General features: G+C 42.0%; 1 protein-coding gene across 1 annotated transcript in view; it reads left to right on the top strand.

Moving 5' to 3' along the window:
• Positions 1 to 5,336: 5,336 nt before the first annotated feature.
• The window catches only part of TBC1D14 (TBC1 domain family member 14), a gene marked incomplete at its 5' end in the record, with an annotated part of 73,526 nt that continues 52,818 nt past the window's right edge, over positions 5,337 to 26,044 (top strand). Inside the window, one exon of the mRNA XM_014966702.1 lies at positions 5,337 to 6,076. Within this exon, the coding sequence (XP_014822188.1) occupies positions 5,337 to 6,076 (740 nt within the window). The remainder of the gene's footprint in view (positions 6,077 to 26,044) is intronic.

Genomic DNA, 26,044 nt, shown 5'->3' on the forward strand with positions numbered 1-26,044 from the left:
TGAGAGGAGCAGGTCGGCGCCGCCGGAGCCTTCGCCGAGCGGTTGGGAGACCGAGGAGGGGGGCGAGCGTCGCTTCCTCATGGCTTGGGGGGGAGGCTTTAACTGGGCGGTTTGGGGGCTTCTTTGGAGTTTTCTTGGGTTTTTTTTTAATGAAGGCCGCCATCTCGGAGGAAACCTGCCCCGTGTGGGGTCAGCCTGAAAGCCGGTGGTGAAAAGGCAGCAACTCCCATCCCTGTCAGAGCTTCTCTTTCTAATGGGAGTCTCCAAGGCCATCCCCAGAGACCGAACAGCTCCGGCCCCCGCTGCAGCCCAACTTCTGCCGGGGCTGCGGCTCGGCTGATGGGGGAACAGGTTTTTTCAGTAATATTGGTGGGGGAAGGAATGAAAAAAAAAAAAAAGCCCTGTAAACTGCTTTTGGAGCAGAGGCTGTAGAAGAGCACTGTGACTCATTTATATTGCCTGCCTGACGTAGCAAAAAAAAAGTGGAAAAGCGGTGAATGGTTTACTTATGATCACTCTGCAGGCGTTCCGCTCAGGAGTCAGGTTTGTAAAGCTCACACTCTGTGAAGGACGCCGGCTGGGAGTTGGATAAAAGACTTCTTAATGAAAAAAAAAAAAAAAAAAAATCCCATTTCTATTTGCTATTAAAGTTTTGGCAGTGCTCACATATGTAGCCTCAGTCGCCGTATCTCCTTCTCATGCTTGGTGGAAAGCTGGGCTGTTCTGTAGGCTCAGGCGTTGGCAATGTTGTGGCTGTTAGAATGTGAACATAAACAATCTGAAGCAAGAAATGTTTAATAAACAAAGCTGGGTTTGATGCTGTTGTGCGCTGAGGTCACCTGCAGTTGCACTTGATAGCAGCAATGTGTTTCTTAGTACGTTCGGTAAAAATATTGCCAAATGCACGGAGAGTTTAAGCCCTTCACTTTTTTTTTTGGTATGTTTTTCCTTTAAGAAGAAAAAAAAAACACATTTGCAACTTCGTAATTGAAATTTCTTCTTCTTAAAATCTTTTTTTAAAAAAAGTGCTGGCAGAGGTAGGTGTTGGAAAGACAAGGTGATAAAAATTGAGATGTTAACTCTTTGAGAGCTGAACATTCCTCTCATTCCTGTGAGGCAAGAAGATGGAAAGCCTGTTTTGTAGGTAGGTGTCTTGCCCTTCCTTCTGAGGAAGTTCATTGCAAGTCACAGCAAACTTGGAAGAATGTGGTTTGAGATGGTATCTTTCTGATCTTTGTTTTATTCCTAACAGTCTGGCATTGCTGTTAACTTTCTTTAAATTTTACATTTTAATGAGTTAAAAAAAACATTTTATTCTAGATCTTAGAAATTATAAACAAATATGACTTGGTCCCTCTGTGTGGTTCGGTGATATGTAAAGTCAAAATCTGTTTTTAAGCCTCTGGTTATTGTCAGAGCTTTCTTGCATCCCGTGATCAGCATCTGGAGAATGTGAGGCTGTATGGACAGCCGTACTGGGATGGATCAAAACTCCGCCTGCCAGACAGATGAATTTACCTGGGAGAGGGCCTAAAAGTAGGGCTAATACTATTTCCCTGAAGTTCTGATACTTGCAGTTCAGGGACTTCCTGAGTTTCTTTTTGTTTAGAAATCCTCAGTGATTTTTTTTCTCCCCTGATCTTACATGTGAACTCCTAGCATCCACAGTGTATTGTGGCAAGGAGTTATGCAGTTCAACTGCCTTTTGCATGACTAGCTACGTCCTAATGTTAATTTTAAACCTGGATACAAAACTGTCTTCATTTGGTGCCCTTTAGCGTTTATGTTGGAAGAGTTAATGAGTAAATAATATCTGCCTACCCTGTCATTGCCACTTACGACCTGTGCTGTAATTTCCTATCTGCTTTTCCCTTGTTATCTCTCTTCTACAATATTCATACTTATTAGGTCATGATTCCTATAAAACATAGCATACTTGCAAATATCAATTTTACTTAAATATATTATAATCTAAATAAACCATGGGCATAATGAATGTTGTGCAGACAGAATTCCTTATGCTTTCTCAATAGTTTATTATGCTGCTAATACTTTAATAATGTTATGTTTGTTATGATGATGTTACAATAACGTTATGTTATTGAATGATTTATGGCAAGAAGTTAGTATTGGAGCACCTGACACTTAGAATGTTTGATATCAATTGACAGATTCTGCACTTACCAGGGGGGCAGTGAAAATAAGGAGTAGAAATATCACTTTGCTACATCCTTAAAAACAATCCTACAACAACCTAATGCAAAATGAATCAAGGAGTTCTCCTGTGTGTTTTTGACAGCTGATTACATCTCAAGTTTTTGTCTAAAGCCCTTGATGGGTGTACTTCAAAGCTTCCCACAGTTTCGCTGAACTGTGTAAAACCTTTGTAGCTTGTTATTGCATAATTTGCTCTGGCAAGCTAAAGCTGTTATAGACTTCTGCATTTGCTGCTTGCCCGTTTAAAGGATCTCTTCCTGTAAAATTTCTTGCTTAAAAAAAAGACAACACAAACCAGTCCAAGTTACAGTAGCTTCAGTACCCCACGTGGAAATTTATTTTCACTTCTCTTTGAACTCTCTTGTTTACAGAATTGGTTGGCCTCTTGAGCTGCTGTATTTACTGGCTCTGCCAAGGCCGCCTGAATGCTTGCTGTTTGTGAGCTTAGTCGAGAAGAGTCATACAATTAAACTAAGGACTGGCTGCTACTTGAGAAAATCATTGAGCAGAAGTGAAGGCAGTTGCTGGAGGAATTTGTTATGGGAACACGCTTGTGCTGTTCACCCACACAATGTCCAAGTTTTTCTTGGCTGATTGCGTTTCTGTACTTTTGTTTTCTGGGCTGTGTTTTCTGGAAGCATTAGTAAGCATGAATTTTGATAAAGCAAACACCTGCACCTTTGCTTATACAGTTTCATAGTGTGTGTGTTTACGCTTCAGAGAAACATTGGGGCAGACTGGGCTGTTGATTTAAAGAGCAATATGATGTGTGTGAAGGGGTGGGTGAGCAAGGGGAAGAGAAAACAGTCAGACTTATATTAGAACAATAAGTGAATCCAGGCAAGAATGTCTTAGAGGAGGAGATCCAAGTATATGCAACAGTAATTATAATTAATGCTCCATGTAATGTCATATTTGTACAATTCCACTATCACACTTGCCTTCATAAAATAGTTTGTTGCTTGTGTTCAAGGATCGTTGTTTAGGGGATTTTGTTTATTGCTTCAGTTTTTTCTGCACCTTGCAATTTTAATGTAGTGAACAGAGAGGTTCATAATGTATGCAGTTGGTATGCTAGCTATCTCAAGACATCACTTCTTTAAATTGCAGGGGATGTAAACTTTTCAAACCATGGTAATGCGAAAAAAAAGTTGCTATAGCAACTCTATAAGAAAAGTGTACATCTTCAGTAGCTTTTTAGCCAATAAATTTGGAGCCTTGCGTATCCAGAGGATTAGGCAATTGATGCATTGATTGATTTGAATGGGTAGTACATGGTTGGCTGTTAAAAAAGTTCTGAAAAGGTCTAAAAGATGAAATATCAAAGGTTGTTTCTACTTGACTTCGCCCTGCAGGAGAAGTCCTCCTAAGAGAGTGGATTGAACTGGTGCATCAGATCAGCTATTGAATAGCATTTGTGTTGTAAGCTGAAGAGTTGGTGTAGCATATGAAGTAGGTCTGGTTTCATGAACTTTCTGTGCGACAGAAAGCTTGTGGAAAAAATTGTTAGAGTTTGAACCAGTAGAATATGTTTGAAATGTGTTTTCTGGCACTGCCTGCCGGTCGGTATCACAAAGCCAAAGTGTATCCACGGGCTCAGATCAAAGAACGGACGGTGGGTCAAACCCTGGTGCTTGGCAGGGCTTAGGTGCCATTAGCCAGTGGTTTGGAAATGCTGGGAGGAACCGGTTTTCCCAAATGAGATGTTTGGGTTTTGGTTTGGTTTTTTTGTTTGTTTTTTTTTTTTTGGGAGGGGGAGGGGGTTGGTTGGCTATTTTGTAGGGGTAGAATGTGGGGAGGACCTCCTAGAGGACAACTGGTACCTTTAATGAAGTGCTGCTCTTGAGAGAGAATGGGAGACCAGAAGCAGGAGGGCAAGCTCCAGGGGCTGGAGAAAAATCCATCTAGAAGGCAAGCTGTTTGCAAGATGGGAGGAGTGTTCTTCAGTCCTTCACGCTTGGCGCAGGGTGTTTGAGAGAGATGAAACCGAAACAGTATGGGCATATTTGTTCTGCCAACTGCTGCAGAGTAATTGCATTGCAAACTTCAGCAGAGCTGTAGATAATTTACCTATTCATATAGAAAGAGAAGATGTATGTAGTGTCACAATAATAATAACCAGGTCGTGGCTTAAAGGGTCAGTAGCAGTTGTGGGAGTAATTTACCTATTCATATAGAAAGAGATGTATGTAGTGTCACAATAATAGTAACCAGGTTGTGGCTTAAAGGGTCAGTAGCAGTTGTGGGAGCCATGGCAGGAGCCCTGAAGGTGTTCCAGGTTTACAAAAGGCTGCAGTTGCCCACGAGGAGAGGGCATTGAACCCACAGCCATTCTGAGGGGCGCTCAGATTTTGACTGGAAGTGGGGCACTGGCTGGATTAACTCCCTGCTGGCAGCCCCTCAGGAGACAGCGTGAATATGATTTGCAAATATGAAGGATAGCAGTCCCTGAGTGCAGTAAATAAATATTTGCAAGTGTCAGTTGTAGTGTATGTGTGCTGATGAAGTGCATCATGTGTATTGTCAGAACGTTGACTACATGGATAGCTTTATAGCTATTCAGATTTTGCATCTCTTGCTTAACGCAAAACTAATATATTATGCATTTTGTTTCAAATTTATTACGTTTCTTTTGGTTTTATGGTCTCATGGTTTCCAGAAGAATACTAAAAAATTCTATTTAAATGAACACTTCAGAATTTTGGTCTTAAGTTTTATAGTCCCTCAACATCAGTAAATATGCAGTTATGACTGTATAAAAATAAATTTCAACTATTTGTCTTAATATTGTCACGAAACATTAAAGTACTGCAGTTTTTACAGTATGTAATTTCATTCTCAGGAAATGTACACGAAGCAAACACTGGCACACAAACTGCTTATGAAAAGGTTTCCATGCCTGACAATTTCTAGAAGCCTAATTTTAGTTGCCGTTGTCCTGCTTGTTCAAGCAGGGGGAAGGAATAGTAATCATGTGCAAGAGAAGATGAATAACTTTTAATTAAAAGCCTAAATTATGACAGGACAATGTATTAAGAAAACAAAACAAAAACCAAACAGCTAAGAACAAACTGCAACCTTAATGCAAACTCATAATCTTTTGCTTTCTTTCTTTTTAACCAGTTACCGGTTGGGCGAAGACACCTGATGTAAATTTATCCAATTCCTTAAATGGTTTGAGATTCATGGGAATTCTGGACGCAAGAGTGGGCAGCAGTATCCAGGGCCTTCAAGACTTGAACTCCAGGACCCCGAGATCTCTCTCATTGCCCGAGTATGAGCCTGGCCAGCTGTCCAATGCTTTAGAAGATTGTCATAGCCTTAAATCAGTGGATTCTGGTATTCCAACCCTAGAAATAGGAAATCCAGAGCCTGTTCACTGCAGCGTGTTAAATGTGAAGAGAAAGCAGTCGGAACCTGAAATAGTGCCTGACAGGACTTTTCAGAGCGCGTGCACGCTGCCGGCTTACGTGCCTCCACATCCTCTGACTTCTGAACATGACCATGCTGTGCGAAAATCCTCTACTTTCCCCAGAACTGGGTATGACACTGTCAAACTTTATAGTCCAACTTCAAAAACTCTGAATCGAAGTGATGATATCTCTGTCTGCAGCGTTTCTAGTCTTAGCACGGAGCTGTCAACAACTTTATCAGTTAGCAATGAAGACATTTTGGACTTTGTGGTCACAAGCAGTTCAAGTGCAATTGTGAATCTTGAGACTGATGAGGCGCACTTCTCGGATGTCACTCTGAATTCCACTAAAGAGACCAATGACCAGAGCCAGCAGGAGTGTTGTCAAGAGACAGACGTGGACAGTAAACGAAAAATATTGGGACCTTTTACAAACTTCTTTGCCAGGTAATGTTTCCATAAAATCCATTCGTATTTTAACTCTGAGATAAAGTAAGAACATAGGAGAAAAGGTCGTGTGATATTTTACTTTGAAAGAGGTACTAGCTTGCTATTTTAATTTAAATTGATATTAACAACGCATTTTTTTCTGTTCTGAGTAAGTCAGCAAATATTGCTGTGGACTAAGGCTCTGAATCCTGCTCTGTATTATCTTTATGACATATGGAAGCATCTTAAATCTCCTTAAAAGATTCTGTCTGTGCTACAGTAAAAGGAATTCTGAACGAGGTTTCTTTTCCTCTGAACAAGGGTTTTCTTCCGGGCTTCTTCAGTGATGCCTTTTGGGATTTTGGTCAAGGTCCTTTGTCTCATGTCCCATAAACGGGTAAATATAGGTAGATTTGTACCTGTACTGAAGAGCTCTGACATCTAAGGATTCATAAGTGGTCTAGTGGTGATGGAGTCTTTTATTGATCAGTGTAAGTCTGTGAAGCTTAAAATACAAATACTTGCCAAACACTTGCATGACTGCTATGATTTTTCCAAATCTCAGTTATAGTTTAGTTAATACCTTTTTCCCTTAATTTTTGTGTGAAATGAGAACATCTGATGTTTTGTCACTCAGTTGTTGAAATGAAAGCATTGGCCACTCAAAGTAATTACGTGACCTCTTCTAAATGTGGCCCTTGGATGAACGATAAGGTATTTGAAATGCAGATACCCAATGAAAGCAGTGAATATGGAAAAGGACTAGTGTACTTTTTAGGGTTTGGATTGTTTGTTGGTGGTTTTTTGTTTTCATTAAGTCCTTCATAATGTCTCTTATTTTTAGGATATAATATCTGAAGTATGATATATTTTGAAGAAAGGGTTCTAGAAATAAACTTTAGCCATCAAGCAGAGTTGGCTGTATCTAACCTGTTTTGAACATGTGATTGCTTCAGCTAATCTCTTTCCTCGTGTAACTTTTGTTTGCACAGGATGAATAGGCTGATATGAATAGACTGATAAAATAATTGGCAAACATCAGTCTTTGAAAGGCTGCCCTATTTGCAAAGCTTAAGAGAAGGAGTTTCTTTAGATCTACTAAACTGGCTGAAGCCTGCATTGATTTTTATGCTTAGGTGAAAGTTAAAGTAGACAACTGTGCAGCAGAACTCCAGTAATCAGTCATGTTTGAGGTGCTGAAGCTTTTGTGGACCTCTCTCTGTTTGTTGCCATGGAACCAGTCTTAATTCTGAAGCAGGAGGCTTCTCAGCACTTCAAAGCATGAACTTTTGTTACCCATTCTGGTAGCACAACTGCTAACTCAAACAAATGCTGTCCTTCAGCCTGGAGGGAGCACAGTGGAACAGGCACATTTAGACCCTGCTCAAAGTAGGATGTTTAACCACTTCTCAGCTTTTCTCATCCAAGAAAATACAGCCATCTGTCCAAATTCTATTCTAGTATAGTCTCTAGTGGCTTTGCCAGTGTTACAGAAATGGTGGTACTCACTAGACTGAGATTTTTAACCTGCATCTTTTCAGGCACATTTAATTCCAGGCAACAAAGGCTGTCTTTGCTGCCTTTTAAATGGGCAACAGGTGATCTTGGTCACTGCGTGATGTCCTCACGAGGCTATGAGGATTAAGGTCAGACAAGGTGATCGGCTTTGAAGTCCCAGGTGCTCTGTCTGTAACCTGGCCATTAATATCCTTCCCTTTAACATACGCTTTCTGCTCTGTTTTCAAAACAAGAGTTGCTTGCTTTTTGTCTGTACTTGCACACCACACACCCATGTTTTATGCATCTGCTCTTTTATGTCATGCGACCTGCTGGTGAATTTTACAGGTATTGAACAAGCAGGGAGCTCCTGAGGGAATTCTGAGGGAATACTATCTATATTTATGCTGTCAACTTTGTTAAGGACTGTGGTGGGTTGATCCAGACTGGAAGCCAGGTGCCCACCAAAGCTGCTCTGTCACTCCCCCTCCTTAACTTGGACGGGGAAGAGAAAATACAATGAAAGGCTCATGAGTCGAGGTAGGGACAGGGAGATCATTCAGCAAACTGTCACAGGCAAAACAGACTTGACTCGGGGAAAATTAATTTATCACCAATCAAATCAAGAGGATAATGGGAAATAAAACCTAAATCTTAAAACACTTTCCCCCTATTCCTCCCTCCTTCCTGGGCTCGACTATACTCCCAATTTCTCTGCCTCCTCCCCTGAGCAGCACAAGGGGATGGGGAATGGGGATTGTGGTCAGTTCATCACACCTTGTTTCTGCTGCTCCTTGCTCTTCAGGGGGAAGACTTCTCGCACTCTTCCCTCCCATGGGAGACAGTCCTCCATGAACTTCTCCAGCATGAGTCCTTCCCACAGGCTACAGTTCTTCATGAACTGCTCCAGTAACTTGGACGGGGAAGAGAAAATACAATGAAAGGCTCATGAGTCGAGGTAGGGACAGGGAGATCATTCAGCAAACTGTCACAGGCAAAACAGACTTGACTCGGGGAAAATTAATTTATCACCAATCAAATCAAGAGGATAATGGGAAATAAAACCTAAATCTTAAAACACTTTCCCCCTATTCCTCCCTCCTTCCTGGGCTCGACTATACTCCCAATTTCTCTGCCTCCTCCCCTGAGCAGCACAAGGGGATGGGGAATGGGGATTGTGGTCAGTTCATCACACCTTGTTTCTGCTGCTCCTTGCTCTTCAGGGGGAAGACTTCTCGCACTCTTCCCTCCCATGGGAGACAGTCCTCCATGAACTTCTCCAGCATGAGTCCTTCCCACAGGCTACAGTTCTTCATGAACTGCTCCAGCCTGGGTCCCCCACAGAGTCACAAGTCCGGCCAGCAAACCTGCTCCAGTGTGGGCTTCTATCTCCAGAGGGCCACAGGTCCTGTCAGGAGCCTGCTTCAGTGCAGGCTTCCCACAGGGCCACAACCTCCTTTGGGCATCCACCTGCTCACCAATCAAATCAAGAGGATAATGGGAAATAAAACCTAAATCTTAAAACACTTTCCCCCTATTCCTCCCTCCTTCCTGGGCTCGACTATACTCCCAATTTCTCTGCCTCCTCCCCTGAGCAGCACAAGGGGATGGGGAATGGGGATTGTGGTCAGTTCATCACACCTTGTTTCTGCTGCTCCTTGCTCTTCAGGGGGAAGACTTCTCGCACTCTTCCCTCCCATGGGAGACAGTCCTCCATGAACTTCTCCAGCATGAGTCCTTCCCACAGGCTACAGTTCTTCATGAACTGCTCCAGCCTGGGTCCCCCACAGAGTCACAAGTCCGGCCAGCAAACCTGCTCCAGTGTGGGCTTCTATCTCCAGAGGGCCACAGGTCCTGTCAGGAGCCTGCTTCAGTGCAGGCTTCCCACAGGGCCACAACCTCCTTTGGGCATCCACCTGCTCTGGTGTGGGGTCCTCCACAGGCTGCAGGTGGCTATCTGTTCCACCATGGACCTCCACGGCCTTCTGGGGGACAGCCTGCCTTACCATGGTCTTCACCACCGGCTGCAGGGGAATCTCCACTCCTGTGCCAAGAGCACCTCTTCCCCCTCCTTCTTCACTGACCTTGGTGTCTGCAGAGTTGTTGCTCTCACATACTCTCACTCCTCTCTTCTGGCTGCTGTCACACAGTTTTTGTTCCTACTTCTTAAATATGTTATCACAGAGGTGTTACCACCGTAGCTGATGGGCTGGCCTTGGCCAGTGGAAGGTCTGTCTTGGAGCCGGTTGATATTGACTCTGATGATGCCTCCCCTGTGCTTCTTCTAATGATCCCATATAGCCCCTGTTCCTGGGGTGCCATTTAAGCCTTGGATTCCCAGGGCTTAAATGAGTAATTCAGTAAATGAACTTGGACCTTGCAGTGTTTTGTTTGAAAGTAACTCAACTTCTAGGGGCCTTCCTACCTAGCTTGCCCTGCGCTGTGTGCCAAGGCTTGTGTACAGTGTTAGATGAGGAGGAGGCATTTGGAATAGTATCTTTGAAGACCAGCTTGCTGGGAAAGGAGCTTCCTAAAATGGTTTCTAAAATGTGCTGTGGTGGTAGGTATAAACAAGGTCCCAGGGAGGAGCATGTTCTTAGCACTTGACTCTTTGCTGGAAGGAGTTTCACTTGAGATTCTCAATCTTGCAGCTTAAGTGTGTAAAACTTCCCTTTTGAAAAACCAAGGATGAACTATAGCAGGAGAAAGCCAAATTGCTTTGGCTTTGGTCAGTGGATGGCACACGTGTTTACAGCATGGAAGAACAAGCACCTGAGTGGTTTCTACACAGCCTTTCTACCCTCCAGCAGCCTGATGGTCACGGGGTAAGGCTGCAGTGCAGGGGCATTCAGCCTTCATCTGCAGGTTTAGCTCTTTGAGGGTTCTTCTGGGTGATGGGACAGGGGTTTGAGCCACTGAGAGCAGAGACGAAATCAGCTTAGTTTTTGTTCCAGTTGCTGACATTTGGTAAAAGGAGAAACCTTGCTGCTTGAAATGGCAGCTGTGCTTGTGTTGAACCCCGTCTGTCATCTGAAAATGTGTTAGTTTCTCTGAACTTGTCAAGACCAAGTTTCCTCTGGATATGTCAGTTAAAATTTGTGGCTGCTTGTAGACGTAATACTGACAAAAATTAGATGCCTCCAGTGCTTGATGACATGTATCTAAGCAGCTTACTTATTAACTTAGGGTACATCTTCCATAGTATCAAGAAGATGCTTGGAGGAGGACCTGCTTTGGAATGTAGAATCATTTCTTAGCACTCTGTAGGTTTATTTTCACTTGTGAGACCCTGTGCATGTGCACTGTGCAGGAGGTTGTGTGTTCAGTGTCAGTTGTGGCAATATCTATGGTGGCTTATGAAGTGTTGGTGTTGGCCTGGGGCTGTGGTTGAAAATTGAGTTAGAGGGGAGATGAGAGAAAGGAAAACTCTGTTGGCTCATCTCTGGTTGTTCCCAGCACCTTCAAGGGCACTTGGGAATGGAGTGCTCCTGCCCTGCCTTCTTGAACACTACGGTGAAGAAAGGTTCCTGGACTGCTCTTCTGGCTCAGTTGGTGTCTCTTCAGCAGTTTCAGACTCTTAAAGGTCTGGTTTTCCCTCAGGCTCTTACCTGCCTCTTTGGGTGTGGCAGGAAGATCCAAAGTGAGAAAAAGAGACCACTTTTCTGCTTGTTTGCGCATAGCTTTCCCCTTGAAAGAGCTTAAGGCATCACAGGTACAGTGCTAGGTGGAGTACTAGTGCTATCATTAGTCTCGTTAGCACATGAAAATAGATTGGTGCTTCTGAAAACAGCTGTAATGCTGACTGCTGACAAAGAAACCTGACACGTTGGTGGTTTGCAAGTGTCACATGTACTTGTCTCACCTCTGAAGGCCGGAGGTCTTTCACATAAGGCATGAGTTTGAATTAATTTCCTTCATTTGAATATATGCAGGAACTTGGTTTGAGAAATAGTGTGAGCAAATAATTGGCTGGGAGAATAAAGAGTCAGTGGCTTGTCTGTCTCTTTGCCCCAGTGACCCAGAGTAGCGTAGGTTAATGAGTTTTACCTTTGGACTTGGCTTCTGTAAGTACTGCTGAAACACAGACTTTTTATATGCTCGGCTTTTTGAACAGCTTTGCTGAATCAGGACCATTGTGATCTTACTCTAGAAGTTGTACTTTTCATTTATGGTTTTCATTTGTCGTTTTGGGGAGTGAGGATGAGGCTTTTTATGGTTACACGCAGAGTGACCACAAAAAGGACTAGGAGTATGTTCAGTTAAATAATAAGCCATCCAGTTCCCTTCCTTTTGAATGGACTACAAGAATCCTAAGTCTTTGTTTAGTCCACTGCTGTTTTTTCAGGAATCTGGATCCTCTTTCTTTTCAGGTTGCTCCTAGAAGTTTTTGATCTGAATGTCCTAAGTAGCAGGATCTCGGGAAATCTCCTCTACAGACAACAGGGACTACACATGAAATAAAAGGCTTTAAGAGGAATATTACGTTTTACTGTTTCCAAAGTATCTCTGCATTTCTGAGAGAGAGCTTCTGAAGCAGGATTGGCATTCTATACCATGCAGAGAAGCACAAACCTAGTCCAGACTGTGGTCTTGTAGTCTGAGAAGGAAAAGGGCTTAAGTTTCACAATAATAGCTGTTGGTTTCAGTGTTAAGTCTGAAATCATGTAATTCATACATTTTATATCATACACATACGCACGCACGTTTTGAGATGACTGGCCAAAATTGGGAATTCCGAACTTACAGAATTAGGTCTGTTGATACCATGGGTAACTCACCTGTCCTAATGAATAGGACCCTTTCATAATGCCATGTTTTGCTTTTAATGAGAGGACTTCTCTAATTTTGGTGTTAAATGGAAAGTGGAATAACAAGAAGCATTATGCTGTTCGTTTCCCACTTTAATTTCTCCAAAAAGAGAATTCACTGACCATAGAAGGGAAGAGAAACGATGAAAATAATTATGATTGCGTAATTTCAGATATTAAATTTTATATATGATGTTGTCTCTTCTTGTGTGCATGTTTTACATTAAATGAAGCCTATTAGATAAGAGCGAATAGGCTGTTCAAGAGGAGACAGGCTGAGAACAGGACTGGAGCGTGTAGGAGGAAGGACAGAAAGAGCTGGATGTGCTGCGGGGGAGGATATGAGTGCACTGCTTTTAACCACAAATGAGCAAAACCTAGCTGAGCTGCAAGTGGCGTTGGCCAGAAGCTGGGAGGAGGGACTCCAGAAACGCAGCCTCTGATGGAGGGAACCCACAGGGACACCCAGGCTACTTTGGTCCAGTCCTGTGGTTGCCAGACCTCCCCGCAGGATTCACTTTCCTGTTGGTGGTAGAAGAGGAATTTAGTGGCAGTTTCATCCCTCCCCACTACTTTATCTGGTTGCATTTTGAGCTAATTGTTATCAGTAACACACATCTGAAAGTGTTGGGGAGCGAGGAAGGCAAACAAGGGTATGTTTCAGTGCTGTGGGGAGCAGCAGGGGCACTGGGGATCTGTATGACAGATGAGGCTGGAAACTATTTCAGCAGCCCATGAGGCATTCAGGTGTACTCATCTGATGGGTGCTTTGGTCTTCACAACATGGTTTTGGATACTACTTACTTGAAAGCCAGTTTCTGTCTACTTGAAAGACTAATGGCCCTCCTCTCTCTCATCTGTACTTACTATCATGTCTCTGTGTAGAACAAAGGAAAAGCTGCAGAATTTTTCTGAAATAAACATTCTCTGTCAAAGCAAATCTTCTGTTTGTGTGAAACTTCTCAGTTACTCAGCAGCAAAACTATTAGGAGGCTTGTAGAAGTCATTATGGAAGTTAAATGAAAATCTGCTCAGCAGTGCTTTGTTTTGGGATTTTTTTTTTCCGCAGTAATGGTACAAAATTATGGAGTGACTGAGGACTTAATGTGATCCAGTTATTATTTAAAATAAAGTTAAATGTGTATGTTTCTTTTCTAGGGGCTGGTGGGAAGCATTAGATAAGTCTCCTGCCGGCCAGTGAATGAGATTTGTAGTGTAGATGGGTGTTGTATGTTGCTTACAGCATTCAGTTGTAATGTTTTCTGCTCCCCCCTGGTCCTTCTCCTTAATCTCTTGTGTGAGGCTGCCTTTTGGAAAACTTATGACTGTTCAGTTCTACACATTCTGCATGGTTGCTTTTGGACAGAAGATTCAAATTTTATGCATGCATTTTGGTAAATGCATACAAGGCTTCAGGAACTATTTCAAATGAATGAAATGAATGTCTTTTTTCGTTCTGATTCATTGTCTGTATGAAGGTTTAATGAATTAATGGGTTAGATGGACTTCATATCTTCAGTTAATTAGCAAGAGCTTTCCTGATGTTTCCTGTGTTAAAAGGATCTGTGAGAAGTGGATGGGCACTGAGGAATAGGGAGGATATCAGCAAAATCGCTGCCATGTGACAGTCTATCTCTTTATCTAATCAAAATACCATTTAATGTTCAACTGACTCTTTCTTCCTTCCCTAGCAGCAATATCAACTGTTCTAAGTTGTTGCAAGTACAGAATTATTAAAGAAATAAATTACTCTGACTATAAAGAGTACTTAATTCAGGGTCAGTGTTGTGAGGGAATCTTACGTATGCTTAGAGATTTTGAAAAATGCAGTGAGCGAGGTGAAATTTCGTGGAATAAATATAAATTCTTGCTCCTTGATTATTATTATTTTTTTAATATTGTCTCTTGCCCTTTCCCAGTGTTGCATAATCTGTGGGGAATTTGGAATCAAAATTAACTTTTTTTTTTTAAACATCTTCTTGAAGGCTCAAGTAAGAAATGGACTGCAAACAAAATTCTATGTATAGATGAATACTTGTATATGGAGACCATGGGTTTGCTGGAGCAGGAGTATGTGTTTCTGTGCCTTGCTCTGGATATTCAGAGTTCTGGTAAATAAACGTTGAGTTTGCTGGCAGGAAAAAAATAATTCATGAATTCTTCTTTATGAACTGTTAATCTCAGTTCGGGCATTGGTTGCATTGCTGTTTTAAGGAGCTGTCTGTATTAAGCTTCTTTTCGTAGCCATTAAGTGCCTAAAAAAATTTAGGAGTGATACCATAATAGTAATAAATAAAACCCCTACAGTAAATAAGGAGTCATTCACACCTTACGTTTACAGCTGACAGAATAAACACAAGGATTTGATAACAAAAGTGATGTAAGACAAGGTGTTTACTTAGTGCTTGGACGCCTCTTTGTGAGCTGTAGCCTTTCTCAAGTGCAGAACCACAAATTAGTTTAGGTCAGAAGGGACTTTTGGAGCCATCTGGTGTAACCTCCTGCTCAGTGCAGGGCTGACTTCAGCACTACATCATCTTCCTCGGGACCTTGTCCAGTCAGTTATGAGTATATCCAGTGACAGAATTATCCACAACCTCTCCAGGCTACACGGTCTAGGATTTATCCACTACCACTGTGATTTTATTTTTTTTTCTCCCTTTATCCATTTGGAATTTCCCTTGCAGCAGCCTGCTCCTTTGTCTCTTGTTTTTCTTCTGTTTGCATCTCTGAGAATGGTCACCCAGGCTGGATGAAACCACCTCTCTCAGCGTCCCCGCTTGCATGTCAAGGGCCTCAGCACCCAGTCATCACAGTGGTCACCCACTGGACTTCCTCCAGCTTTCGATCTTTTCTATTTCAGTTCAGGGCCCCCAAACTGGATACAGATAGTCTCAAGGATACCAGGTAGAGTTTTAATCATTTTTTCCTTTTGATCTTGCTAATACAACCCAGTCCATGTTTAGTCTTTATTGCGCAAGGTCTTACTGCTAACTCAGATTCATGCTTAGGCTGACGTTTCACGTATTCGTTCCATTTTTTATTTGTGTGGTAATAGTACTTCAGATCAATGAAGAAATCTGCTTGCAGACTCTTGGAATAGAATTTTGGGTTATTCTGATAATATTGGGATAGCTGGGAATTTTGCCAGCCAGAAAAGAACAATTATGTGTAGCTGGTTGAGTGTAATAGTTTTAACTTGGACCCAAATATTGCTTTTGTATCAGAGTCCTGATGTGCTGAAATTTCTGTTTCTGAGAATTCTGCAGCATGAGTGTGGTAGGGCAGCTCTGTGCATCACACACAGGCACGATACTTCTTGGGTTGCTACAACCAGTCCTCACTGCCAAACGTGCAGGATTACTGTGATTTATCTTTTCGTGTCTTTGACACTTTGGTGCAGGCAGCTCTGCTTTGTTCTCCTTTGGAATGAAGGCTACCATCTATGAAAAAAAAAAGGTAAATACAGATAAGTAGTTTATCAAACCCTGCTTCTTTTTTTGAGAAACCTAAAGAGAGATTTCCAAGTTACCCTATCGCAAACTATGGAGTATCCTGTACCACTAACTTGTATTGTATTACTGTCTCCCTCAGCTGGAGAGATCTTTTTTTCAGATCTGCAGGTATCTGTTCTGTTGTAAAGGGTGTTGGTTCATGGTTCTTACTGAACACACTGGAGTGTCAGGGGTTGGAAAACTTTGTTTATAAAGTGTGACAAGGATTTATAAAACATGATTTGTCATTAGCTACCTCTTCATTAGGTAGGTCGCCTGGCTCTAGTCTGCTGGATTTGTTTATCCATAAACCAAACGTTGTTATTCCTTTACCTTGACCTTTGGCACTCTCTGTGAGATAAAATTCTGCAAACCCTGCTTTTGCACGTGATTTTGGAATCTTACTGAAAGCATAACTTTTGACTTAGCTATGGTGAAGAACCCTCATCAATAAAATACTTGGGCTTTTTTTTTTTATGATGTTTTGTTCTCTTGTTTTGGTTTGGTTTTTTGTTATCTTCCTTTTTGGTTGTGGTGGGGTTTTTTTTAAATATAAAAGTGTAGTTTGACAGAGGGGTGATCTGGGGTTGGGAGGGGAGCACGCAAGAACTAGCAATCACTTAATCTAGTGAATTATTTCTAGAAACCAGTGTTGTCTGGTCATGAGTACCAGCTGTGGGCTTTCATCTGTGAAGAGTGTAGATTTAGGGCTTCTCAGGAGATTTCTGGTAGGGCTTCGGACAGGAATTTCTTCTTAATTCCTTCAGTTCCCTAGTCATCGTGATCTCTGAGAGTCTTGTTCCTCCACTAATCAGGTAATCAAAATTGCTGTGATACAATCCGCTGCTGATATTTGAGGGTTTATTTTCTGTGCCTCTGGAAATGATTTAAGTGGCCAGAGTGTGAATTTGGAACGCCTAGAAGTGAGAATCTCCTGTTTATTGAGGGTGAGTTGTGAAGGATGTGGTTAGTAGAGAATACAAAAGGTCATTGAAGGATGAGGAAAAAACCAAGTGTTGTTACACTTTTTTCCTAAATTCCATAATGGTGTGAGAATGTTTCCTAAATAGCGTTAATTGAATTTGTACCATGCTGGGTAAGATGGCTCACAATGCAGCAAGTATTTAATAAAATTTCTCTTAATATATTTTTTGCTTAATAGGTGCTGTACAATACTTTAAAAGTCCTGTTTCAGTGTAAGTTTCTGGATGCCTTGTGGAATAATATCTGTGGAGATGTCTCTCGTGCTGTGTTTATGTGCTTGATGTATGTGTTTACCTAGATGATAGCATTAATGTCTGCTTACTGTCAAACTCTTCTATCTGAAAGTCATTGCACACTCGAGAACGGTTGCCTTTGCAAAGGCTGGGGGGCTCAGGACCTGAGTGCTCTCTCTACCTGTAGTTTAGTTATCAGGAAATTTCAGCATCTTCCTCCAGAAGCAGTTGAAATGAACTTTGACTTGCCTCTGTTCCTCTCCTGCTTCTCTAAGAATGCATGTGGTCTGATAGTCATTTGAAACTGTTTTTCAAGACTCTACCATATCTGAACCTTTGGAATTTTCTGCACTGTCTTATTTTTCATCTGTTCTACTCACGAGACTGGTCAGTCCTCCCAGTTGTTAATTCATGTGACTATTCCAATTGTTTTATCCTCTGAAAATAAAGTTCTTAATTGAAAGACTAATTAAAATTTGAATGTGAGCATGCATCTCAAGAACAGGAAAAGTTGTATGTGTGTTTAACACTCACTACAAAAATGTACTTTCGGTTGCAAATCAGTTTTGGGTAAATGCATCAATCTGTGCATGAGTTGGGTCAGTTTCTAGTTAATTCTCATTTTTGTTTCTTTGCAACAACTGTCTTTTTAAAAGCAGGGAACCCATTTATTTGCAAATATAGTCTCTACGCTAGGTCAGTGTTTAAATAGTCTACCACAGAGCAGCATATGCCATCTCGCTTCTGTTTTCCTCACAACTGTCATTCCATGCTGCATCCTGGTAGTTCACGTACTGCGATCTTTGGAACTTTGTGTAAGGAGTCATGTCAAAATAGAACATCAGAATAGTTAAAAATTATCAATATCAAATTTTCTGGAAAGCCCAAATACTCCTATCATGAAGACTCCGAAGTCCTAAGCTTTTATACCCTTATAGTTTTTTATTTCAAGCAACTGGTATATCTTGGGAGGTCAGGGGGGAAAATGCTGTGCATTGGTTGGAAGTCCATGTGTAGGCTGTGTGTGTGGGATGACCTGGTGAGAGGTGACCTCATGTAAATGTCTAACCTTGCCTGGGACAAGCCAGGGCTGAAATGTGAAGAAGTGAATACTTGAACGCTTGTGGAGCAGCACTATGAACTCATCACGTGGCAGTAGTTGCTGGCAGTTGTGTCACAGGCTTCCTGTCTTTCTAAAAAGAGAATTGGGCTGAACTAGATAAGCTTTCTGCTTCGCTGCTGATGCGGGACTGCTGAAAGCATAAGCTGGAAAAAAAGCTCTAATAGGTGCTACACAGATAAGCTTGGCTTGGTTATTTGTTACTGATGTGGTTCTAATATTTTTATTTTCTTTTGTTTATTTGATTGGTGCTTTAGCCTGACCATGACAGCACATAAAGCAACCCAAATACTGGCACATATTTACATACTGCAAATAACGCGCAGTATGTGTATATGGCAAATATTCAGTAAGTTTATCTTAGCAGTGTTTATAGAACCAAAATGAAGTATTTCTTAAGTTTTATTTAATTAAAAAAACCCCAAACTTTTCCTGACACGGTTGAACTCATCTATTAGGATTAGCTTCTTCCTTTCCCCACAAAAAAGGCAGTTGGGCAGATCAGTAGACGATAATGATGCAGTCTGTGCACGTTGAAGCAAAAGGTTGTTTGATCTCTTTCCTGTATCACAGGATGCTATGTGGGCATTATGGACATATGTGGGCATTGACTCTAGAGTTAGAATTATTTTCTCTTCTGTAATTCCTCTCCACAGCTCAGTTAAAATAGCAAGGTTACACAGCTGTTTAGTGCCAAGTTTTCTTCTTAGGCGACTGTGCAAAAGTAATTTCTGTTTGAAATGTGGTCTCAGTTTAACTTCTGTGCTTGGTTTACCTAAAATAAGCAGCTGCAGATGCTTAGTGTAAAATAGTTAACATGTTCAATGGGAAATGTAACCCATGATGCTTTAATGGCTCCCCACTAATGATACTGCAGACATGATGTATCACGTCAGATATTCCTGTTAATATCCCTGTTATAAATGAGCATGATGTGCTCTAATGGTTGCAAGGAGGATGATGAGACTGAGATAATGATCAGCATGTGATCTTTTCTTTCCAGGCATGTCAACCCTTTTTATATTCAAGATCTGAAATAAATTGTTATATCTTGAAACACTTGTAATTAAGCTTTTTTTGCCCTAGGATTTCTGAGCTTGTCTTTGGAATGAAAATCTGTTTTTTTCAAATAGAGAAATTTTGCTCCTTGTTAACCTCTGTTTTCCATTAGGTAAGATCTTCTTAAGTTACCTTTAAATTGGAAATTTTTTGGTGAATTATATTTACTCAGAAGTGAGACTGAGTACTTTTTTTTTTTTTTAAAAGGCTCATGAGTCGAGGTAGGGACAGGGAGATCATTCAGCAAACTGTCACAGGCAAAACAGACTTGACTCGGGGAAAATTAATTTATCACCAATCAAATCAAGAGGATAATGGGAAATAAAACCTAAATCTTAAAACACTTTCCCCCTATTCCTCCCTCCTTCCTGGGCTCGACTATACTCCCAATTTCTCTGCCTCCTCCCCTGAGCAGCACAAGGGGATGGGGAATGGGGATTGTGGTCAGTTCATCACACCTTGTTTCTGCTGCTCCTTGCTCTTCAGGGGGAAGACTTCTCGCACTCTTCCCTCCCATGGGAGACAGTCCTCCATGAACTTCTCCAGCATGAGTCCTTCCCACAGGCTACAGTTCTTCATGAACTGCTCCAGCCTGGGTCCCCCACAGAGTCACAAGTCCGGCCAGCAAACCTGCTCCAGTGTGGGCTTCTATCTCCAGAGGGCCACAGGTCCTGTCAGGAGCCTGCTTCAGTGCAGGCTTCCCACAGGGCCACAACCTCCTTTGGGCATCCACCTGCTCTGGTGTGGGGTCCTCCACAGGCTGCAGGTGGCTATCTGTTCCACCATGGACCTCCACGGCCTTCTGGGGGACAGCCTGCCTTACCATGGTCTTCACCACCGGCTGCAGGGGAATCTCCACTCCTGTGCCAAGAGCACCTCTTCCCCCTCCTTCTTCACTGACCTTGGTGTCTGCAGAGTTGTTGCTCTCACATACTCTCACTCCTCTCTTCTGGCTGCTGTCACACAGTTTTTGTTCCTACTTCTTAAATATGTTATCACAGAGGTGTTACCACCGTAGCTGATGGGCTGGCCTTGGCCAGTGGAAGGTCTGTCTTGGAGCCGGTTGATATTGACTCTGATGATGCCTCCCCTGTGCTTCTTCTAATGATCCCATATAGCCCCTGTTCCTGGGGTGCCATTTAAGCCTTGGATTCCCAGGGCTTAAATGAGTAATTCAGTAAATGAACTTGGACCTTGCAGTGTTTTGTTTGAAAGTAACTCAACTTCTAGGGGCCTTCCTACCTAGCTTGCCCTGCGCTGTGTGCCAAGGCTTGTGTACAGTGTTAGATGAGGAGGAGGCATTTGGAATAGTATCTTTGAAGACCAGCTTGCTGGGAAAGGAGCTTCCTAAAATGGTTTCTAAAATGTGCTGTGGTGGTAGGTATAAACAAGGTCCCAGGGAGGAGCATGTTCTTAGCACTTGACTCTTTGCTGGAAGGAGTTTCACTTGAGATTCTCAATCTTGCAGCTTAAGTGTGTAAAACTTCCCTTTTGAAAAACCAAGGATGAACTATAGCAGGAGAAAGCCAAATTGCTTTGGCTTTGGTCAGTGGATGGCACACGTGTTTACAGCATGGAAGAACAAGCACCTGAGTGGTTTCTACACAGCCTTTCTACCCTCCAGCAGCCTGATGGTCACGGGGTAAGGCTGCAGTGCAGGGGCATTCAGCCTTCATCTGCAGGTTTAGCTCTTTGAGGGTTCTTCTGGGTGATGGGACAGGGGTTTGAGCCACTGAGAGCAGAGACGAAATCAGCTTAGTTTTTGTTCCAGTTGCTGACATTTGGTAAAAGGAGAAACCTTGCTGCTTGAAATGGCAGCTGTGCTTGTGTTGAACCCCGTCTGTCATCTGAAAATGTGTTAGTTTCTCTGAACTTGTCAAGACCAAGTTTCCTCTGGATATGTCAGTTAAAATTTGTGGCTGCTTGTAGACGTAATACTGACAAAAATTAGATGCCTCCAGTGCTTGATGACATGTATCTAAGCAGCTTACTTATTAACTTAGGGTACATCTTCCATAGTATCAAGAAGATGCTTGGAGGAGGACCTGCTTTGGAATGTAGAATCATTTCTTAGCACTCTGTAGGTTTATTTTCACTTGTGAGACCCTGTGCATGTGCACTGTGCAGGAGGTTGTGTGTTCAGTGTCAGTTGTGGCAATATCTATGGTGGCTTATGAAGTGTTGGTGTTGGCCTGGGGCTGTGGTTGAAAATTGAGTTAGAGGGGAGATGAGAGAAAGGAAAACTCTGTTGGCTCATCTCTGGTTGTTCCCAGCACCTTCAAGGGCACTTGGGAATGGAGTGCTCCTGCCCTGCCTTCTTGAACACTACGGTGAAGAAAGGTTCCTGGACTGCTCTTCTGGCTCAGTTGGTGTCTCTTCAGCAGTTTCAGACTCTTAAAGGTCTGGTTTTCCCTCAGGCTCTTACCTGCCTCTTTGGGTGTGGCAGGAAGATCCAAAGTGAGAAAAAGAGACCACTTTTCTGCTTGTTTGCGCATAGCTTTCCCCTTGAAAGAGCTTAAGGCATCACAGGTACAGTGCTAGGTGGAGTACTAGTGCTATCATTAGTCTCGTTAGCACATGAAAATAGATTGGTGCTTCTGAAAACAGCTGTAATGCTGACTGCTGACAAAGAAACCTGACACGTTGGTGGTTTGCAAGTGTCACATGTACTTGTCTCACCTCTGAAGGCCGGAGGTCTTTCACATAAGGCATGAGTTTGAATTAATTTCCTTCATTTGAATATATGCAGGAACTTGGTTTGAGAAATAGTGTGAGCAAATAATTGGCTGGGAGAATAAAGAGTCAGTGGCTTGTCTGTCTCTTTGCCCCAGTGACCCAGAGTAGCGTAGGTTAATGAGTTTTACCTTTGGACTTGGCTTCTGTAAGTACTGCTGAAACACAGACTTTTTATATGCTCGGCTTTTTGAACAGCTTTGCTGAATCAGGACCATTGTGATCTTACTCTAGAAGTTGTACTTTTCATTTATGGTTTTCATTTGTCGTTTTGGGGAGTGAGGATGAGGCTTTTTATGGTTACACGCAGAGTGACCACAAAAAGGACTAGGAGTATGTTCAGTTAAATAATAAGCCATCCAGTTCCCTTCCTTTTGAATGGACTACAAGAATCCTAAGTCTTTGTTTAGTCCACTGCTGTTTTTTCAGGAATCTGGATCCTCTTTCTTTTCAGGTTGCTCCTAGAAGTTTTTGATCTGAATGTCCTAAGTAGCAGGATCTCGGGAAATCTCCTCTACAGACAACAGGGACTACACATGAAATAAAAGGCTTTAAGAGGAATATTACGTTTTACTGTTTCCAAAGTATCTCTGCATTTCTGAGAGAGAGCTTCTGAAGCAGGATTGGCATTCTATACCATGCAGAGAAGCACAAACCTAGTCCAGACTGTGGTCTTGTAGTCTGAGAAGGAAAAGGGCTTAAGTTTCACAATAATAGCTGTTGGTTTCAGTGTTAAGTCTGAAATCATGTAATTCATACATTTTATATCATACACATACGCACGCACGTTTTGAGATGACTGGCCAAAATTGGGAATTCCGAACTTACAGAATTAGGTCTGTTGATACCATGGGTAACTCACCTGTCCTAATGAATAGGACCCTTTCATAATGCCATGTTTTGCTTTTAATGAGAGGACTTCTCTAATTTTGGTGTTAAATGGAAAGTGGAATAACAAGAAGCATTATGCTGTTCGTTTCCCACTTTAATTTCTCCAAAAAGAGAATTCACTGACCATAGAAGGGAAGAGAAACGATGAAAATAATTATGATTGCGTAATTTCAGATATTAAATTTTATATATGATGTTGTCTCTTCTTGTGTGCATGTTTTACATTAAATGAAGCCTATTAGATAAGAGCGAATAGGCTGTTCAAGAGGAGACAGGCTGAGAACAGGACTGGAGCGTGTAGGAGGAAGGACAGAAAGAGCTGGATGTGCTGCGGGGGAGGATATGAGTGCACTGCTTTTAACCACAAATGAGCAAAACCTAGCTGAGCTGCAAGTGGCGTTGGCCAGAAGCTGGGAGGAGGGACTCCAGAAACGCAGCCTCTGATGGAGGGAACCCACAGGGACACCCAGGCTACTTTGGTCCAGTCCTGTGGTTGCCAGACCTCCCCGCAGGATTCACTTTCCTGTTGGTGGTAGAAGAGGAATTTAGTGGCAGTTTCATCCCTCCCCACTACTTTATCTGGTTGCATTTTGAGCTAATTGTTATCAGTAACACACATCTGAAAGTGTTGGGGAGCGAGGAAGGCAAACAAGGGTATGTTTCAGTGCTGTGGGGAGCAGCAGGGGCACTGGGGATCTGTATGACAGATGAGGCTGGAAACTATTTCAGCAGCCCATGAGGCATTCAGGTGTACTCATCTGATGGGTGCTTTGGTCTTCACAACATGGTTTTGGATACTACTTACTTGAAAGCCAGTTTCTGTCTACTTGAAAGACTAATGGCCCTCCTCTCTCTCATCTGTACTTACTATCATGTCTCTGTGTAGAACAAAGGAAAAGCTGCAGAATTTTTCTGAAATAAACATTCTCTGTCAAAGCAAATCTTCTGTTTGTGTGAAACTTCTCAGTTACTCAGCAGCAAAACTATTAGGAGGCTTGTAGAAGTCATTATGGAAGTTAAATGAAAATCTGCTCAGCAGTGCTTTGTTTTGGGATTTTTTTTTTCCGCAGTAATGGTACAAAATTATGGAGTGACTGAGGACTTAATGTGATCCAGTTATTATTTAAAATAAAGTTAAATGTGTATGTTTCTTTTCTAGGGGCTGGTGGGAAGCATTAGATAAGTCTCCTGCCGGCCAGTGAATGAGATTTGTAGTGTAGATGGGTGTTGTATGTTGCTTACAGCATTCAGTTGTAATGTTTTCTGCTCCCCCCTGGTCCTTCTCCTTAATCTCTTGTGTGAGGCTGCCTTTTGGAAAACTTATGACTGTTCAGTTCTACACATTCTGCATGGTTGCTTTTGGACAGAAGATTCAAATTTTATGCATGCATTTTGGTAAATGCATACAAGGCTTCAGGAACCATTTCAAATGAATGAAATGAATGTCTTTTTTCGTTCTGATTCATTGTCTGTATGAAGGTTTAATGAATTAATGGGTTAGATGGACTTCATATCTTCAGTTAATTAGCAAGAGCTTTCCTGATGTTTCCTGTGTTAAAAGGATCTGTGAGAAGTGGATGGGCACTGAGGAATAGGGAGGATATCAGCAAAATCGCTGCCATGTGACAGTCTATCTCTTTATCTAATCAAAATACCATTTAATGTTCAACTGACTCTTTCTTCCTTCCCTAGCAGCAATATCAACTGTTCTAAGTTGTTGCAAGTACAGAATTATTAAAGAAATAAATTACTCTGACTATAAAGAGTACTTAATTCAGGGTCAGTGTTGTGAGGGAATCTTACGTATGCTTAGAGATTTTGAAAAATGCAGTGAGCGAGGTGAAATTTCGTGGAATAAATATAAATTCTTGCTCCTTGATTATTATTATTTTTTTAATATTGTCTCTTGCCCTTTCCCAGTGTTGCATAATCTGTGGGGAATTTGGAATCAAAATTAACTTTTTTTTTTTAAACATCTTCTTGAAGGCTCAAGTAAGAAATGGACTGCAAACAAAATTCTATGTATAGATGAATACTTGTATATGGAGACCATGGGTTTGCTGGAGCAGGAGTATGTGTTTCTGTGCCTTGCTCTGGATATTCAGAGTTCTGGTAAATAAACGTTGAGTTTGCTGGCAGGAAAAAAATAATTCATGAATTCTTCTTTATGAACTGTTAATCTCAGTTCGGGCATTGGTTGCATTGCTGTTTTAAGGAGCTGTCTGTATTAAGCTTCTTTTCGTAGCCATTAAGTGCCTAAAAAAATTTAGGAGTGATACCATAATAGTAATAAATAAAACCCCTACAGTAAATAAGGAGTCATTCACACCTTACGTTTACAGCTGACAGAATAAACACAAGGATTTGATAACAAAAGTGATGTAAGACAAGGTGTTTACTTAGTGCTTGGACGCCTCTTTGTGAGCTGTAGCCTTTCTCAAGTGCAGAACCACAAATTAGTTTAGGTCAGAAGGGACTTTTGGAGCCATCTGGTGTAACCTCCTGCTCAGTGCAGGGCTGACTTCAGCACTACATCATCTTCCTCGGGACCTTGTCCAGTCAGTTATGAGTATATCCAGTGACAGAATTATCCACAACCTCTCCAGGCTACACGGTCTAGGATTTATCCACTACCACTGTGATTTTATTTTTTTTTCTCCCTTTATCCATTTGGAATTTCCCTTGCAGCAGCCTGCTCCTTTGTCTCTTGTTTTTCTTCTGTTTGCATCTCTGAGAATGGTCACCCAGGCTGGATGAAACCACCTCTCTCAGCGTCCCCGCTTGCATGTCAAGGGCCTCAGCACCCAGTCATCACAGTGGTCACCCACTGGACTTCCTCCAGCTTTCGATCTTTTCTATTTCAGTTCAGGGCCCCCAAACTGGATACAGATAGTCTCAAGGATACCAGGTAGAGTTTTAATCATTTTTTCCTTTTGATCTTGCTAATACAACCCAGTCCATGTTTAGTCTTTATTGCGCAAGGTCTTACTGCTAACTCAGATTCATGCTTAGGCTGACGTTTCACGTATTCGTTCCATTTTTTATTTGTGTGGTAATAGTACTTCAGATCAATGAAGAAATCTGCTTGCAGACTCTTGGAATAGAATTTTGGGTTATTCTGATAATATTGGGATAGCTGGGAATTTTGCCAGCCAGAAAAGAACAAT

The sequence above is a fragment of the Calidris pugnax genome, unplaced genomic scaffold (genome assembly GCF_001431845.1).
Source record: "Calidris pugnax isolate Ruff unplaced genomic scaffold, ASM143184v1 scaffold14, whole genome shotgun sequence".
NCBI lineage: Eukaryota > Metazoa > Chordata > Aves > Charadriiformes > Scolopacidae > Calidris > Calidris pugnax.